General features: G+C 55.2%; 2 protein-coding genes, 1 long non-coding RNA gene and 1 pseudogene across 4 annotated transcripts in view; 1 reads left to right on the forward strand and 3 right to left on the reverse strand.

The window, feature by feature from the left end:
- LOC127462949 (class II histocompatibility antigen, B-L beta chain-like) overlaps positions 1-1,588 on the reverse strand; it is a 181,265-nt gene extending 179,677 nt beyond the window's left edge. Inside the window, exons 1-2 of the mRNA XM_051771895.1 lie at positions 1,117-1,588; positions 350-619 (exon numbers count right to left, since the gene is read on the reverse strand). Coding sequence (XP_051627855.1) covers positions 350-619; positions 1,117-1,339 — 493 coding nt within the window. The 5' untranslated portion in view covers positions 1,340-1,588. The remainder of the gene's footprint in view (positions 1-349; positions 620-1,116) is intronic.
- Positions 1-18,787, forward strand: part of LOC127462965 (uncharacterized) — a 112,980-nt gene that overhangs the window by 89,130 nt on the left and 5,063 nt on the right. The gene's annotated exons all lie outside the window — the stretch shown is intronic.
- The window catches only part of LOC127462950 (gastrula zinc finger protein XlCGF7.1-like), a 56,327-nt pseudogene that overhangs the window by 5,475 nt on the left and 32,065 nt on the right, over positions 1-18,787 (reverse strand).
- Positions 3,236-5,734, reverse strand: LOC127462955 (class II histocompatibility antigen, B-L beta chain-like). Its single transcript, XM_051771904.1, has 5 exons — positions 5,367-5,734; positions 4,612-4,881; positions 3,755-4,036; positions 3,380-3,486; positions 3,236-3,274 (listed from the first exon to the last, which is right to left on the reverse strand). The coding sequence occupies exons 1-5, from the start codon at positions 5,449-5,451 to the stop codon at positions 3,266-3,268; spliced, it is 753 nt and encodes a 250-aa protein (XP_051627864.1). The 5' UTR covers positions 5,452-5,734; the 3' UTR covers positions 3,236-3,265.

Genomic DNA, 18,787 nt, shown 5'->3' on the forward strand with positions numbered 1-18,787 from the left:
GTCTGGGAGTGACTGGTCTGGCCTGGGAAGGAAGCGATCTGGATTGGGAGGCAGAGTCGTGGTGAGGGAAGTGTTTGGTTTGGGTCTGCCTGGCAACTGGAGCGTCATCAGAGAGACGCGCTGGGATTGGCTGAGGGGCGTGAGCTCGGTGGCCCCAGCGGGGTGGAGACGCGGGGGGGCACTGGGAGAGACTGGGATGGACTGGGAGGAACTGGGAGGGGGCAAAAGGCCACGAGGACGGGTACAGGTAGGGCTGAGGGGTCTGGGGTGATTCCCAGGGAGCGTTTGAGGAGCTCCAGTGTCATTCCCGGGGCAGGGGACGAGGGGACCCGCTCTGCCCCACGCTCACCTCTCCTCTCCACGCTGAACGGGGTGAACCCCTCGTAGTTGTGCCGGCAGTACCTGTCCACCATAGACCGTTTGTACTCCAGCCATTCCTGTTGGCTGTTCCAGTACCTGGCCTGGATCTCCCCAAATGGGGTGTCCCCCACAAAGACCCCCACATCGCTGTCGAAGTGCGCTTGCTGCTCCCGGTTGTAGATGAGCTTCTCGAAAAACCTCACCCGCTCGGTGCCGTTGATGAAGTGGCACTCCTCCCTTCCCATGTGCAGGAACACCCCTGTGTGTGCAGGACACGAGTCAGGGGGTGCCCCGTCCCCCCCCCATCATCCCCCAGTCCCCCCCAGAAGGGTGGGAGCTCAGGGGACTACCCCGAACCCCCCTTTCCCACCCCCCTCTGCCCCACGGACACCCCAGCACCGGCTCTTGGCTAGGGGGGAACCCCCCCATCAGCCCCCCGGGGATGGACAGGGGGGTTGGGGACCCCTCCAATGCCGATCCCACCCCCCCAGAGCCCCAAGGAACCGCTCCAGGGCTCCAGGGACACCCAGAGACCCCCAGGGCACCCCTCTGCCTGCTCTCCCACATCCCCTTGCCCCTCTCTCCCACCCCTTTCCCACCGGCCCCACAAGCCCCACACCCCCCCAACCTCACTTTGGGGCTCCCAACCCCCCTCCCACTCACTCTGGGCCTTCTGACCCCCCTCGCACTCACTTTTGGGGCTCCCACACACTCTTTTCTCCCCTCTTTTCCCCTATTTCCCACCCCCCCGTTCACCCGACAGCTCCTCGCCCGCAGCCGGGGGGGCTCCCAGCACCACCAGCACCGCCAGCACGGCCCCAGCTCCCCGCACACGCTCCATGCCCAGCGCCGGACAGCTGCTGACAGCCCCAAACCAGCCGGGCGGCGCCGTTTTGGGGGGTTTGGGGCGCGCTGGGCTTGGCTGAGGGCGCAGTTGGGGCCCTTTTTCGAGGTGTCCTCCCGGCGACTGATGAGTCATCAGCGCGGCGCGCTGGGATTGGGCGCGGGCGGCGTGGGCGCTTTGGGATTGGCTGAGGGCCGTTGGGGGCCCCCGCGGCAGCCCCGGGGCTGGGGGGTTCGGGGGGTCCGTGGGCTGCGGGGGAGGGGGGAGCTCAGGGCCCACCAAAAATGCCCAGCCAGGGCTCCCAAAGCTCAGGGCAACCCAAAACCGGCCACCCAGGGCACCCACAGATCAGGGGAACCTCAAACAGAGGATAAAGTTGTCCCGGAGCTCAGAGCTGCCCAAAACAAGAGGGAGATGGGGGGCTGAGGGTGCCCAATCCCCCTTTCCCCAGGATTTTTGGTGGTACCCAAACCCCCTCTTTTCCAGGACTTTTGGGGGCCTGGAGCTTCTCCGCATTTGGGGGCTTGGTCAGGTAGTGCCCAAATAGCCCTTTGACCAAGATTTTGGGGCTCTGGGGGTGCTCAGCACCTGCTGTTCTCAGGATTCTTGGGGTCTGGGGGTGCCCAAACCCCCCTGTTCCTCGGGTTTTTTGGAGGCTGACATTGGCCAAAGCCTCCCACCCCCCATTTCCCAGAAATTTTGGTATCTGGGTGTGCCCAAACCTCTCTTTTGCCACAATATTGGCAGTCTGTGTGTGCCACATCCCCCCTGTTCCCGGGATTTTCAGGGGCTGGCAGTGCCCAAAGCCTCTTTTTCCAGGATTTTCAAAGTCTAGGAGTGCCAAAAGCCCAGTGTTCCCGAATTTTGAGGGCCTGGACCTGCACAATGTGAGGATTTTGAGGGGCTGGGGGTGACTAAACATCCCTTTCCCAAAGATTTTGAGGCTCTGGAGGTGCTCAAACCTCTCTGTTCCTGGGATTTTGGGGGGGTTGGGAGTTCCCAAACCCCCCCCTTTTCATAGGATTTCTGTGCTCAGGGAGTGTCCAAGCCCCTCTTTTCTGATATTTTGGGGTCTGGGAGTGATCCAACACCACTATCCCTTGGATTTTTATGGTCTAGGAGAGCTCATACCCCCGTGTTCCCAAGATTTTTGGTGTCTGAATGTTCCCAATCCCCCTGTTCCTGTGTTTTTTAGATGCTGATGGTGCCCAAACCGCTCTATTTTTACATTTGACGAGCTGGGAGTGCCAAACCCTCCCTGTTCTCACAATTTTAGGTATCCTGGAGTACATAACCCTCTCTTTTCCCAGATTTTGTAGTTCTGGGACAGCCCAAACCCCCCTGTTCCTGGTTTATTGGGAGGCTGACATTGCTCAAACCCCTCTGTTCCCAGGATTTTCGGAGTCTGGGTGTGTCCAAACCACCTTTCTCCAGGATTTTGTGGGTCTGGGAGTGCCCAAAAGGACCTGTTGCCAGGATTTTTAATGTCTGGGATGACAAACCCCCCCTGTTTCCAAGAGTTTTAGGGGGCTGGGAGTGTTCAAAAACCTTTTTCAATATTTTGAAGTCTGGAAGTGTTCCAGCCCCCAGTTCCTTGGACTTTTAGTATCTAGGAGAGCCCATACCCCCGTGTCCTCAAGATTTTCATAGACTAAATGTTCCCAACTCCCTTATTCCCAGCTTTTCAGAGGGTTGACATTGCCCAAACTCTCCTGTTCCCAAGATTTTGGGGCTCTGGATGTGTCCCAACCACCTTTCTCCATCATTTTTTGGGCCTGGGATTGCCCAAACCCCCCTGTTCCCAGGATTTTTAATGTCTGGGAGTGCCCAAACCCCCCTGTTCCTGGGATTTTCGGAGCCCCCCAGTTGTCTCCCAATAACCGGGACTGCAGAGAACTGGGAAGCTTTACTGGGAACACTGGGAGCAGCCAGCTGGGGTTTGAATACAAAGAAAAGCAGGGCCGGGGGGACACACGAACACCCCCAAAGTGTGGGTGGGGCTGGACTGGGGGGTCCCGGCTGGGCCCGAGGCCACGGGGAGGGGCTGCGGCCGCCGGCGGCTCAGGAGCTCTGTGGGGAGAGAAAAGGGGGTGAGAGCGGGGTGGGGGGGCTGGGGGGCACAGACGCTCTGGGAGAGCAAGGGGGGGTACATGACTCCTGGGGACCCCCCTTTACCTTCTCCCACAGGTAGAAGCCGAGCCCCAGCGCCAGGAAGACCAAGCCCAAGACGAAGCCCCCGACCCCCACCAGGATCTTGCTGCGGACGGTGTCCGGTGGCATCTCTGGGGGGAGCCGGGGGGGTCAGCACCCCCAAAACCTCCTCCCACGCACCACCCGGCACCCCACAGAGCCCGGCCCGCTCTCCCCCAGCCCACCCGGGGGTCCCTCCAACCTTCTGCCAGTCCCTTCCCAGCCCCTGTAGGGGATCCCACCAAGCCCATCCCAGACCCTTTAGGACCCTCCAACCCCCTCCCATCATCCCCAGCACCCACCAAACTCCCTCCCAGTCGCCCCCAGTCACCCCCCCGGTGCTGGGAGGCCGGGCCGTACCCCAGTGCCGGCTGAGGGGGTGCTCCAGGCTGACGTGCTCCACCTGGCAGCTGTAGGTGACCCCGCGCTGGGGGGGGCTTTCCAGCAGCACCAGCACCTGGTAGGTCCAGTCCCCGTTGGGGACCACGTCGGTGGCCACCACGTGCTCCGGCAGCTCCTGCCCATCCTGGAACCACCTCACATGCACCGGCGCAGGGTAGAAATCCATCACGGAGCAGAGCAGGCGGCCGGGGCCGGGCTGGGAGCTCGACGGCACCAGCGAGATGGACACGCTGGGGGGCACTGGCAGGGACGGGGGAGACACTGGGCTCAGCTGGGGGGCACTGGGAGGGACTGGGATGGCAGTGGGAGGGACTGGGAATAGAGTGGGGTAGAAGGGGATGGGCTAGGGGTCACTGGGGAGAGAGTTGGGAGATGTGGGAGTGAAGTGAGAACGACTGGGAATGAACTGAGAGGGTCTGGAAGTGGAGGTAGTGGGACTGGGAATGACTGGGATTGACTGGGAATGACTGGTCTGGCCTGGGAAGGAAGCGATGGGGACTGGGAGGCTGAATGGTGGTGAGGGAAGTGTTTGGTTTGGGTCTGCCTGGCAACTGGAGCGTCATCAGAGAGACGCGCTGGGATTGGCTGAGGGGCGTGAGCTCGGTGGCCCCAGCGGGGTGGAGACGCGGGGGGGGCACTGGGAGAGACTGGGATGGACTGGGATGGACTAAGAGGAACTTGGAGTGTGCAAAAGGCCACGGGAACGGGCACAGGGAGGGCTGAGAGGTCTGGGGTGATTCCCAGGGAGGGTTTGAGGGGCTCCAGGGTCATTTCCAGAGCAGGGGCCGAGGGGACCCACTCTGCCCCACGCTCACCTCTCCTCTCCACGCTGAACGGGGTACCAAGCTTGTAGTTGTACCGGCAGTACGTGCCCACCTGACCCCGTTTGTACTTCAGATATTCACGGTGGCTGTTGTAGTCTCTGGCCTGGATCTCCCCAAATGGGGTGTCCCCCACATAGACCCCCACATCGCTGTCAAAATGCAGGAGCTGCTCCCGGTTGTAGAAATGCCTCTCCAGGAACCTCACCCGCTCGGTGCCGTTGATGAAATGACACTCCTGCTTTCCCATCCACTGCAACACCCCTGTTTGAGCAGGACACAGGATAGGGGCTGCCCCGTCCCCCCCCATCATCCCCCAGCCCCCCACAGCAGGGTGGGAGCTCAGGGGGCCACCCCAGACCCCCCTTTCCCAACCCACTCCGCCCCACGGACGCCCCAGCACCAGCTCTTGAGTGAGGGGAAACCCCCCATCAGCCCCCGGGGATGGACACGGTGGTTGGGGACACCCCCCTTGCAGATCCGACCGCCCCCGAGCCCCAGGGAACCGCTCCAGGGCTCAAGGAAAACCCAGGGACCCCCAGGGCACCCCTCTGCCTGCTCTCCCACACCCCCTTGCCCCCCTCTCCCACCCGTTTCCTCTCACCCCCGAGACTCCCCCGTCCTCCCTTTGGGGCTCCCACCCCCCTCCCACTCACTCCGGGCCTTCCGACCCCCCTCCCACTCACTTCTGGGGCTCCCATCCCCTCTTTTCTCCCCTCTTTCCCCCCCTTTCCCACCCCCCCGCTCACCCGACAGCTCCTCGCCCGCAGCCGGGGGGGCTCCCAGCACCACCAGCATCGCCAGCACGGCCCCAGCTCCCCGCACACGCTCCATGCCCAGCGCCGGACAGCTGCTGACAGCCCCAAACCAGCCGGGCGGCGCCGTTTTGGGGGGTTTGGGGCGCGCTGGGCTTGGCTGAGGGCGCAGGTGGGGCCCTTTTTTGGAGGCGTCTTCCCGGCGACTGATGAGTCATCAGCGCGGCGCGCTGGGATTGGGCGCGGGCGGCGTGGGCGCTTTGGGATTGGCTGAGGGCCGTTGGGGGCCCCCGCGGCAGCCCCGGGGCTGGGGGGTCCGGGGGGTCCGTGGGGGAGGGGGGAGCTCAGGTGAACCCAAAATTGGGAATCCAGGGAGTGCAGAGAATTGGGAAGCTTTACTGGGAACACCGGGAGCAGTCGGCTGGTGTCAGAACAAAAGCAGGTACAGGGGGATAAACGACCCCCCCAAAATCAGCGCGGGTATGGACTGGGGGGTCGAGGCTGGGACGCTCAGCCCTCCAAGGACCCCCCCAAATCTCTTCTCAGCCTTTCCATTTCCCTACAAAGCCACTCCCATCCCCAAAAGGCTCCCACAAAACTCCCTCCCAGTTGCCCCCAGGACTCCCCAAAGCCCCCCTCAGCCCTCCCAGCACCCAACAACCTCCTTCTCAGACTCTCCATCCCCCCCCAGACCCTTTCCCTTACCCCCCAAACTCCCTCCCAGTTCCCTCCACGGCCCCCAGAGCCCCTCACCCCCCTCCCAGTGTGCCCCCGGTGCTGGGGGGGCCGGGCCGTACCCCAGTCCCAGCTGAGGGGGTGCTCCAGGCTGACGTGCTCCACCCGGCACCGGGGGGGATTTCCAGCATCCCCAGCACCTGGTAGGTCCAGTCCCCGTTGCCTCAAGAGAGCGCGGAGGAAAAGACTCCAGGCCAGGGGAGTGGATGAGATGAGATAAAGAGAGTCCACAGGTCCTTTAGTGGAGCCTCAGGCCAGGGGAACACACACGACGTGCACCCCCAGGCAGTGGCTCTGTGATTTTAGAACAAGGTCCATCCAACCCCAGATCTCTCCACCCCCCACTTCTGCCCCGTTCTGCCCCCGACACACCCTTTGGGAATTGGGCTTGGGGTCTTTGGGACCCCTTCTTCCTCAGCTTCATCTTCTTCGCAGCTCCCACAGTCCTTGGAGCTCCTCCCGAGTTCTGGGCTTGAAGGTGGCTGTGCCTGTGTGATGTCTTCTGGTCCAGGCTTTTCTACAACTCTGCCTTGAAAAGAAGACTAAACATGCTAACGGGATTTAGAGGGGTTGATATGGGATGGGGTAACAGGGTTGGGGATGTGCAAACATTATGCTACAGGGTAAGGGATAGAATGCAGCTGCATTAAAATCTACAATCACTACACCACTACTTCTAAAATCTACCAAAGTTAAAAATTCCAAAAAGCTCTGAGGCATCACACCTCTTCTTTTACAGTTCTATCACAACTTTTTATAAGTCAATCATATTATATTATAGAGCTCCATTTCTATGTTGTTAGGTACACCTTTTATATACTTTTATATAACTTTTATAAACTTTTTAATGTATTAATAAAATCCCAGGCATCTTGCTTGGAACTCCCCGCATCCAGGGACCGAGAGGATCTCCCTGAATAACTTTCAGTGGGCACTGGAATCTTCAGGGTCCTGGAACCCCTGGAGCATCAACAGCTTTGTCCCTCCAAAGGGGTCCCAATTTGTTTCCAATGGTTCAAGTATACAAAAATAAACCAAACACCAGTTTCCAAAACCAAATCAACTTATAAGTCCAGAAATCACAAGTTAATATCCAAAATAGCAGAAAGGATTTCTTCAAGATTCTTTCTTTGCAACCTGAAGTACCCATAATACAAAATAAACCAAATACCTGTTTCCAAAACCAAATAAACCAAATACCAGTTCCAGAACCAAATAAACCAATGAGTCCAGGCTCCCAAATTAATATCCAAAATCATGGCTGGGCTGCATGAACGAAGATTTGGGAAGGGCTCTGCCCACATTTGCTACAAGCACAGTGGTGGCTAAAGAGGCCAATATGAGACAGACACGTCCAGTTGCAAAAGGCAGAGCAGAAAGACTCCTTGGATGGGATCGACAGGACACGGTTCTTTCTGCGTTGTCTTTTCTCCTCGATGGTGATCCTGCTGCGTTCTCAAAGGAAGCAGCAGCGTTAGAGATGGGGTGTCTCCAGACCTCCCGACTGGAGGCCAGAGTAGACCAGGGATGAAGATCAATGTGGCCAAGGCTGAGATGTTGTTTCAGGCAGTCCTTGTATCTCCTCTTCAGTGCTCCTCTCTTGCAGCAGCCGGTGGCAAGTTCACCCCAGAGCACGATCTTAGGGAGGGGGTGGTTGGTCCTTCATCCTGGAGACGTGCCCTGCCCAGCACAGCTGTGTTCTCAGCAACATGGCCTCAATGCTTGTGACTGCTGCCTGTTCTAGAACAGATGGATTGGTCACATCATCTGACCAGTGGATGTTTAGGATTGTACGGAGGCAGCGTTGATGGAAGCGTTCCAGGAGTCGCAGGTGGTGGCTGTAGATGACCCATGATTCGGATCCATATAAGAGAGTAGACAGCACAATGGCTCTGTAAACACTGATCTTTGTGCTTTTCTTCAAGTGTTTATTTTGTCAAACTCTTTTATGGAGTTTTCCAAAAGCTCTCTATGCCTTTGCTAACCTGTTGTCCATCTCTCTGTCAATCTCACCATCCAAGGAGATGAGGCTCCCTAGGTAATTAAACTGCTGGACTGATTTGAGCTCTGACTGGCCAATGGTGATGTGGGGATGATGGGAGACTTCCTGAGGTGCAGGTTGATGGAGAACTTCTGTCTTCTTTAAGCTGACTTCCAGCCCAAAGAGCTCAGCAGCCTCAGCAAAGCAGGATGTTAAATGCTGCTTCTGTGTGAGCGACGAGGGCGGCGTCATCAGCATAAAGCAGCTCCTGGACAAGATGGTTTAAGGTCTTGGTGTGGGCCTTCAGTCGCCTTAGGTTGAAAGGGCTTCCATCAGTACGGTATCGGATGTAGATCCCGTCCTGATCATCGAGGTCTGCCGTGGCCCTTTGGAGCATCCTGCTGAAAAAGATTGTGAATAGGGTTGGTGCGAGAACGCAGCCTTGTTTCACACCATTGGTTATTAGAAAGGGCTCAGAAAGTGCATTGCCATATCTGATTTGGCCGTGCTGATCCTCATGGAGTGAGATGATCGTTTTAAGGAACTTGGGGGGACAACCTAAACGTTCCAAAATCTGCCACAGACCTTTCCTGCTCACAGTATCGAAAGCCTTGGTGAGGTCAACAAAGGTTCCATAGAGACCCTTGTTCTGTTCCCTGCACTTCTCTTGCAGTTGTCTGAGAACAAATCCCATGTCTGTGGGGCTCCTGTTGGCTCTGAAACCACACTGGCTTTCAGGGAGAATTCCTTCTGCTATAGTGGGTGTTAGTCTGTTCAAGAGTATTCTTGTCAGGATTTTGCCAGCAGTGGGGAGCAGAGTAATACCCCGGTAATTTCAGCAGTCTGACTGTGGTGGTTTAAAGGTAAACCAGCAGGGGAAATGAACTCAACCCAAAAGAGAGATTATAAGTCAGAATAACAATTTAATAAAATAACACAATAAGTACAATTATACAGACAAACAGTTGGTTTTAACCCACAAAACCCAAATGTATAACCCAGCACCCTGGGGCATGAACAGAGTGGTGTTTGTTGGGCCCCCTGAGCCCAAAGTAAAGGGAGAGGGGAAAAACCCCTGTTGGTGAGAGTGGTGGTGCAGTCTGGTCAAGAGTGGTGGTTGCAGTTCGGTCGAGAGTGGTGATCTGCAGTCTGGTTGACAGTGGTGGTCACAGTCTGATTGAAAAGTGGTGGTTGCAGTCTGGTTGAAGAGACATCGCTGACATCACAGGCAGAGCAGTGACATCACCGGGACAGAGGTGACATCACAGGCACAGTGGTGACATCACAGAGACAGCAGTGACATCACAGAGAAAGCAGCGACATCACAAGGACAGCTGTGACAAAACAATGACAGCAGTGACATCACAGGTACAGCAGTGACATCACAGGGACATCAATGACATCACAGAGACACCGGTGACATCACAAAGACAGCAGTGACATCACAGGGACAGGAGTGACATCACAGAGACAGAGGTGACATCACATAGACAACAGTGACATCACAGACACAGCAGTGACATCACAGGGACAGCAGTGACATCAGAGAGACAGCGGTGACATCACAGGGACAGCGGTGACATCACAAAGACAGCGGTGACATCACAGAGACATCAGTGACATCACAGACACAGTAGTGACATCACAGCGACAGCAGTGACATCACAGGGACAATAGTGACATCATAGGGACAGCAGTGACATCACAATAACAGCAGTGCCATCACAATAACAGCAGTGACATCACAGGGACAGCGGTGACATCACAAAGACAATGGTGACATCACAGAGACAGTGGTGACATCACAGGGACTGCAGTGACATCACAGAGACAGCAGTGACATCACAGTCACAGCAGTGACATCACAGGGACAGCAGTGACATCACAGATACACCAGTGACATCACAGTCACAGCAGTGACATCACAGTCACAGCAGTGACATCACAGGGACAGCAGTGACTGTTACGACCCGCCCCAGGAAATAGGCGGGGGGGGGTAACTCAGGTTTTATCAATAATTCCCTTGGGGTGGATTAAAGTGAAACGACACTAAATAATCGGTGTCTGAAAACATATTGACAGGGTTTATTTTAACAATTCTGTATCAACAGCTATGCCAGCATTTTGGGGGCTGTCATATAACAAGGTCAACCTTTTGGGGGAGGAGAAAAATGCATTGGGGAGAGAAGGACAGGGTAAGAGTAAGGGAGAGCAAGAAAAAAGAAAAGATGAGAGTGGTAAAAACGTAAATAGTCACCGCCCACTGGATCCAGCCATGTAAAAGGAATGGTCTTGATCCGCAGGTGGGGAGGGGAGAAGAAGGAAAAATCCCCCCCAAACCCCCAAAGTCACCAGTCAATATCCATATCCTTTGCACCTCCCCCAAGGCGGGGAGTTGTTTCCATAGGGGGGTGTCCCCCTTTTTGGCACAGAGTTCATGTGGAGGGCGTGGTAAACTCGGCTCTTCCCGCCTTTTGGGGGCTTGACATCTTCTGCACTGGAGGAGGGGGATGGGCCCAGTTGCCCATCAGAAAGTCAAAAGCCTGCAGAAGCCTCTTAGAATGCAGAAATCATTAACTGTTCCAGTCTCTGACACTCCCCCAGAGCAGCGCAGGTGGGGAGATCTCTGCTCTCAACCTCCAACAGTGACCTTGGGGGGGTCCCCAGCCAAGGCAGGAATCTCCACACACCCCCAGGAAGGGTTCTGTTGGAAGAAGCTGCCCCTGGCAAAGGGGACTGGCCCTTTCTGGTAGAAACCCATGGACTGACAGTCCTTGGACTCCAGGGCTTCCCTCATCATCAGGGGCTTCATTTGGGGTCAAACCAGTCTGGGGTCCAACATCTCCTGCCTTGTCCCGGCCCCCTCTCAGCTCAGCACTGACCCCTTTGCAAATGGGGCATTGTCTTGGGGCCATTGCAGGGGGGATGTCCTGCCCCAGTGTCCCAGTGTTCCTTTAATTCCCAGAGGCCCTGCAGTGTCCCAGTGGCCCCTTGATTCCATGACCTTCTGAAACACCTCAGGCTTCCTTTGGTTCCATGAGGCCCCCCTGTCACAAAGGCCCCTGGATTCCATGAATTCCGCAGTGTCACAAGGACACAAGTGTGACAAGGGTCACAGTACATGGTATTGTACTGGGAGTGACTGGGATCATACTGGGAGTGACTGGAACCAAAGAAGTGGTTAATGGGAGTAACTGGAACCACACTGGGGGCAACTGGGATCAGAGTGGGAGCAGCTGGGCCCATGCTGGGCTTGTACTGGGATCATTCTGTGACTGCCAGGGATCATCCTGGGAGTGACTGCAATAATACTGGGAGTATGTGAGAGGGACTGCAACCATACTGGGGATGACTGGGATCAAACTGGATTTGTACTGCAAGTGTCTGCAAGTTCCTGGGATCATACTGGGGGTGACTGGACTCATAGTGGGATCATCCTGGGAGCAACTGGGACCATGCAGGGGCAAATGGCATCGTCCAGGCAGTGACTGAAAGTGCCTGGGGCCAGACTGGACTCAGACTGGGAGTCCCTGAGAGGGAAAGGAACCATCCTGGAGGGGGAGTGGGAGCAACTGGGACCACTTTGGGGCAACTGGGATCCTATTGGGAGTGACTGGGGGTGACTGGGATCCTAGTGGGAGTGACCAGGGACTCCAGGGACCACTCTGACACTGCCGGGCATTCTGGAGCTGGAGGGATCCGCAGACACTCGGCAACCTCCTGGAATCAATGGGCCACTGGGACACGGGGACCAAAGGAACCTGGGACTCAGTGGAGCCTCAGGAAATTCAGGGACCATTGTGACACTGGAGAACCACATGGAAACAAGGGACCATCCAGATGCTCTGGAACCTCCTGGAACCAAGGGGCCATTGTGTCACTCCAAGGACTTACAGATCCAAAGGAACACAGGGACACTATGGAATCTCCTGGAACCAGGGGGCCACTGTGGCATCTGGGGCCTCTTGGAACAGAAGGAACCCTGAGACATTTGGGAAGCTCTTGGGATGAAAAGGACCATTGTGACAATACAGGGCCTCAGGAATGCTGAATGCTGAATCATTTCGGAACCTCATGGAACCAAGGGGACACTGTGACACTGCATGGTCTCATGGAAACAAAGAAACCCTGGGAAACTGCAGAACCTCTGGAATTTAATGGTCCATTCTGACTCAGGGCAATGTCCTTGAGTCAAGGGGCCACTGTGACACTGCCGGGCCTCCTGGAATCCAAGGGACCCTGGGACACAGTGGAACCTCCTGAACTCAAGGGCCCATTGGGATTCTGTGTAACCTGTGCAATCAAGTGGCACTGGGACACTGCAGGACCCCATGGAACCAAAGGAATGTGGGGACACTGTGGAATCTCACGGACAAGGGGCCATTGTGACACGTGGAGCCTCATGGAACCAAAGGGCCACTGCGACTGCCCAGAACTCCATGGAATCAAGTGATTGTGTGGCTGTGTGATTGTGTGATTGTGTGACTCTGTGATTGTGTGACTGTGTGATTGTGTGAGTCTGTGATTGTGTGATTGTGTCACTCTGTGATTCTGTGATTGTTTGATTGTGTGATTGTGTGACTGAGATTCTGTGATTGTGTGATTCTGTGACTCTGTGATTGTGTGATTCTGTGATTGTGTGACTGTGTTTATGTGACTGTTTGATTGTGTGATTGTGTCATTCCATGACTGTGTAATTGTGTGAGTCTGTGACTCTCTGTGTGATTATGTGACTGTGTGATTATGTGATTGTGTGATTCTGTGACTCTGTGATTGTGTGATTCCATGATTGTGTGATTGTGTGATTTTGTCATTGTGTGATTCTGTGGCTCTGTGATTGTGTCATTCTACGATTCTGTGATTCTTTGATTCTATGATTGTGTGACTCTGATTGTTTGATTGTGTGACTCTGTGATTGTTTGTGTCATTGTTTGATTGTGTGATTGTGACTGTGTGATTGTGTGATTGTTTGATTGTGTGATTGTGTGACTGTGTTTATGTGATTGCGTGATTGTACGATTGTATGACTCTGTTATTGTGTTATTCTGTGATTGTGTGATTGTGTGACTCTGTGACTCTGTGATTCTCTGCCAGAGCTCATGGTTCAGTGATTTTACCCTTTGAGCTCCTCTGCTCCTCTTCATCACCTGGTTTGTGGATTTGGTGGGGGGATAAATCCTCGTGGAACAGGGAAAATGTGGATCTTCCAGCACCCAGAAGAGAACTGAGCTCTGAGGTGCCTGAGCTGGGAACTGACACTTTGCTGGGTTGGAGTTTCCCAAGAGGATGGGGATGTCCCGGGATCATGGGATGGTTTGGGTGGGAAGGGACCTTCTAAATAACCCAGTGCCACCCCCCACCCTGGGAAAGGACACCTCCCACTATCCCAGGTTGCTCCAACCTGGCCTTGGACACTCCCAGGGATCCAGGGGCAGCCACAACTTCTCTGGGAATTCCAGCCCAGTCCCTCCCCTCCCTCCCAGTCAGGAATTCCTTCCCCATCTCCATCTGGCAGTGAGAAGCCATTCCCTGTGTCCTGGCACTCCATCCCTTGTCCCAAGTCCCTCTCCTGCTCTCCTGGAGCCCCTTTAGGCTTTGGAAGGGTCACACCAGAGCTGGGAGGTGGCAGGGGATTGTCTGAATTTTGGGCTTTCAGCAGGATCTCGGATCCCTTGTCCCGTTCAGCAGAGTGTTGACATTTTCTGCTGGCTGGGTACCTGTGACGGTTCCTCAGCAGGCAGCCATTGGACAGTGAATGCCCCCCTCCTGCTCCGGGCCTCAGCTTTTAGAGCTGAGCTGACCTCCCATGGTCTGCAATGTCCCTGTGCTCAGTTGGGCTCAGCTGGCCTGCTTGGGTCCCCTCCCAGGCTCTTGCCCTCAGCTAAGGAAGGAATGTCCCAGTGTTGGTGCTGTGCTCAGCAGTGGCCAAACCACCGGTGTGTTCTCAACACCCTTCCAGCTGCCAGTGCAAAGCCCAGCCCTGGGAGGGCTGCTGTGGGGAACTGAACTGCAGCTCAGCCAGACCCAGCACAAATATAGATGGCACATATTCTACAGAATCCATCCTTAGGTGTGGTGCATCTATATTACAAATAACAAGCAATAATAAGGCAACTGTCCTCCCTAGGGACACACACTTCAGAAGGGAACTTGCACTTGAACCCCCCCTTCAGCTTCGAGCCACCCGGTGCCACAGAGGGGGACAGAGCTCCTGTGGAACATCCTATTCCACTGACACAGAGCAAGGAATAAACCCAAACTATTCCCTGGGTTTGTTCCCTGGGGGTCTCTGCAACAGCAAGCACAGCCCCACACTGACTGCTCTGGGCTGTGCAGGCATTTGTGCTTCTGCCTGTCTCACACACACACACAAAAGTCTGGTTAGTGCTGCCCTCAGAAACCTCCCCCCAAAATGCTTTTCTGAGCCTCTGGGTTGGACACAGGCACAGCCTGACCTTGAACTCAAAGGAAACAAATTCCACGGCTTTCGCTGGAGCCCATGGATTTAGAGACACATTCTTTGCTGTCTGCAAGTGCAGTGGCCAAATTCAGTTCCAGTTTGTCTTTGGCCTTTCTAATTTTCCCCCTACATGACCTCACCACATCCTTGTGTTCTCCCAAGTTTCCTGCCCCTCCTTCCAGAGGTGAGACACTCTCTTTTTTCCCCTGAGTTCCAGCCTGAGTTCTCTCTTTAACCAAGCTGTGCTTTTTGCCCCCTGGCTTGTCTTAGGGCACGTGGGCACAGCTCCTGGAGCTTGAAGATTTCCTTCTTAAAGCACCTCCAGCCTTCCTGGACTCTTTTGTTGTTCAGGACTGACTCCCAAGGGACTCCATCCATCATTCTCCAAGGAAGGCCAAAACCTCCCTGCCTGGTGTCCAAGGTGTCAGTTCTGCTGCCCCCTCCTTCCTTCCCCCACAATGGAAAACTCCCTCATTTTGTGTCCCTGTGCCCCAGATGGCTCCGACCACCACCTCACCCACCAGTCCCAGAATCATGGAATGCTTTGGGTTGGGAGGGGCCTTAAAGAGCATCTCAGCACCCTCAGAGGAAAGAATTCCTTCCTACTATCTCCTCCAACCCTTCCCTCTATCCGTGTGAAGCCACTGCACCTTGTCCTGTCACTCCAGGCCCTTGTCCAAAGTCTCTCTCCATCTTTCTTGTTGGCTCCCTTCAGGCACTGGAAGGCCACAATTAGGTCACCCCAAAGCCTTCTCCTCTCCAGCCTGAACAATCCCAGTTTTCTCAGCCTTGAGATATTTCTGAACCTCCCAGAATCAGGGGGTCACTGTGACCCTGCAGGGCCTTATGGCCCCAAAGGGACCCTGTTCCATTGCGGATCCTCACGGAACAAAAGGAACAGTGGGACACTGCGAAACCCTGGGGAGTCAGGAGGCCTTTAGGACACTGCAGGGCCTCCTGGAACCAAGGAGCTGTTGGGACACTGTGGAAACCCCTGGAATCAAGGGGCCATTGGGACACTACAAAGCCTCATTGAAACCAAGGAATTCTGAGACTGTGCATCCTCATGGAACCAAGGGGGCACTGGGATATGCAGGGTCATGGGACCAAAGGATTCCTGAGACATTTTGGAACCCCATGGAATCAAGGGGCCATTGTGACATGGGGGGCCTCCTGGAAGCAAAGGAAACCTGAGAATTTTTGTGGGAACATGTTAAGGCAGCAGCAGCTGTGTTCAGTTAATCAGGATCAAGAAGGAGTGTTTTGGCCTTGACTGGTGTTTTCAATCCAGACAGTGCTGTTTGCCAAAGTGGAAAATCACCTGGAAGGGTCTGCATGGCAGCCTGTGTTTTTCTCTGGTGGCTGAACACAGCCAGCACATGAGGGAGGGGAATGTGTGGGATCAGGGCACTGCTTTGGGGTGATTTGGGAATTCCAGTGGACTAAAAGACAAACCCCAGGCGCTGTTTCCAAAGGAACCCCAATGAAAGGGGGATGCTGGAAAGATGGGCGGACAGGTCCCAAAATGGAACTCTGGGTGTGCAGCCTCATTTTCTCCTTCAGCACCCACAGGAGAGGGGGCAAAAAGTGGGGGTTGGGACCCCAAAACTATTCGGGGGGGAAATTGGGGATTGAGGGGACAGTGGGAGAGTAGAAGGAACTGGGAGAGGGGTGGAAAAGGGGGGTGGTCTGGTGGGTCTGACAGTCCCATGGGGGTCTTTGGGCACTGGGGGGTTGGGAAAGGGGGGTGGTCCCCCTGAGCTTCCAGATTACTCTGGGGTGTTGGGGGCTGCTGGATCCAATCTCAGCCTTGCATTGTGCCAACAGTTGAAATTTAGAGCAATTCTAGAGGTGTGACTGAATCACTTTTGTTCCCCGAGTTTAATGATGACAAATCAGATCTCTTGACAGAAAATGAATTATTTAGAGTTACAAATCATCAGATAAAAGATGTTCATCTAAATTATTTGCTACACAATATACACACTAAAACTACCAGTAGTACAGGATAAGGTAGGACAGGGCACTACACTAAAGCAATTGTTGAAGCAATTCTACAAAAGGTGGCAAACAAGCAATAATTCTTAATTAGAGATGGATGGAACTCCCCCAGAGCAGCGCTCGTGGGGAGATCTCTGCTCTCAACCTCCAACAGTGACCTTGGGGGGGTCCCCAGCCAAGGCAGGAATCTCCACACACCCCCAAGAAGGGTTCTGTTGGAAGAAGCTGCCCCTAGCAAAGGGGACTGGCCCTTTCTGGTAGAAACCCATGGACTGACAGTCCTTGGACTCCAGGGCTTCCCTCACCATCAGGGGCTTCATTTGGGGTCAAACCAGTCTGGGGTCCAACATCTCCTGCCTTGTCCCGGCCCCCTCTCAGCTCAGCACTGACCCCTTTGCAAATGGGGCATTGTCTTGGGGCCATTGCAGGGGGGATGTCCTGCCCCAGTGTCCCAGTGTTCCTTTAATTGCCAGAGGCCCTGCAGTGTCCCAGTGGCCCCTTGATTCCATGACCTTCTGAAACACCTCAGGGTTCCTTTGGTTCCATGAGGCCCCCCTGTCACAAAGGCCCCTGGATTCCAGGAATTCCGCAGTGTCACAAGGTTCCTTTTTTTCCATGGGGCCCTGCAGTGTCCCAATTGTGCCTTGACTCCAGGAGTATCCAAATTCTCCCAGGGTTCCTTTGGTTTCAGGAGGTCCCGCAGTGTCCCAGCGGCCCCTTCATTCCAGGCAGGCCCAGGGAGACGAAGCCAAAGACGGAGCCCCGACCCCCGTCAGCATCTTGGGGGGGCGGGGGGGCAGGACCCGGGAAACGGCGGCGGCTGCTGGGAAGGGACTGGGATGGACTGGGATGGACTGGGATGGACTGGGATGGACTGGGACGGAGTGGGATGGACTGGGATGGACTGGGATGGACTGGGATGGACTGGATTGGACTGGGATGGACTGGATTGGACTGGGATGGACTGGGACACCAGGATACACCGGGACCAGGACTGGGACCCAGCAGGACCCCCCGGGAGCAGGATCTGAGCACACTGGGACCCTCCAGGACCAGAACTGGGGCAACAGGGATCCTACTGGGAGCAACTGGGACCACACTGAGGGCTACTGGGAGCAACTGGAGGCCACATAGGATATAGTGGGAGTGCCTTGGAGTCACTGGGATCATACTGGTGGAAAGTGGAATGTTACTGGGGCATCTGGGAGTGACTGGGAAGGACTACGAGCATGCTGAGGGCTCTACTGGGATATACTGGGAGTGTGGGCAACCATGGTGGGGGTAACTGGGACCATACTGGGAGTGACTGGGACTACATGAAGGGCAATTAGGACCAGGCTGGGGGCAATTGGAAGGAACTGAGTGACTGGATCTACAATAGAAGCAACTGGGATTGACTGGGACTGTCAGGAGGGAGGACTGGGATCATACTTGGAAGTGACTGGATCTGTGCTAGGGGTAACTGGGAGGAACTGGGACCATACTGGGATCACAGTGGGAGAAGCTTGGCCCATGCTGGGAGCAACTGAGACCACACAGTGGGTGACTGGGGTCATACTGGGATCATATCAAGAGTGAGTGAGATGATGCTGGAGGTGATTGGGATCATCCTGGGAGCAACTGGGAGTGCACTGGGGATGACTGGAAGTGGTTGTGAGCAACTGGGATCCTGCTGGAAGCTTCTGGGGGCAACTGGGAATGAGTGGGACCACATGGAGGAAACTGGGAGCAACTGGGAGAGAGCAGGAGTGACTGGGATCATCCTGGGACTGACTGGGCGCTGAATCCGAAAAATCGGTCCGAGAAACTGCTCAGAGACTTTTTTCTCTTTAAGTAGCAAGGTATTTGTTTATTCAACGTTGGGAGCAAGCCAGCTCGCGCTGGACAAACTTGCTCCAAGGCTTCACACAAAATCAGCATTTTTATACAATCTTCAGCTGGGATTAAATGCATATTCAAGTGATTCCAACATCTCTCTCTGCATATTAAGAATAGGCGGAGTATAGGTGGAGCTCAGGTGGGGCTTGGGGCGGTGCTTCTCTTGGCCCTCAATCCTGAGGGGACTTCCACTCTTCCTCCATGGCTCTGGGGGCTTCAACTCCTCTTCCTCAGCTTGACCTTCCTTCTCTTCCATTGTTCTTGACCCGCTCACTGAAGCTTGGAAAAAACCCTGGCTCCCGGCCTATTCCTCCTCTTCCAATGTCTCCCTGATCCTGCTGTCTCTCTAATTTATCCCCT

Source organism: Manacus candei, unplaced genomic scaffold, assembly GCF_025592945.1.
Source record: "Manacus candei isolate 608988 ecotype Guabito, Panama unplaced genomic scaffold, ASM2559294v1 h1tg000147l, whole genome shotgun sequence".
Lineage (NCBI taxonomy): Eukaryota > Metazoa > Chordata > Aves > Passeriformes > Pipridae > Manacus > Manacus candei.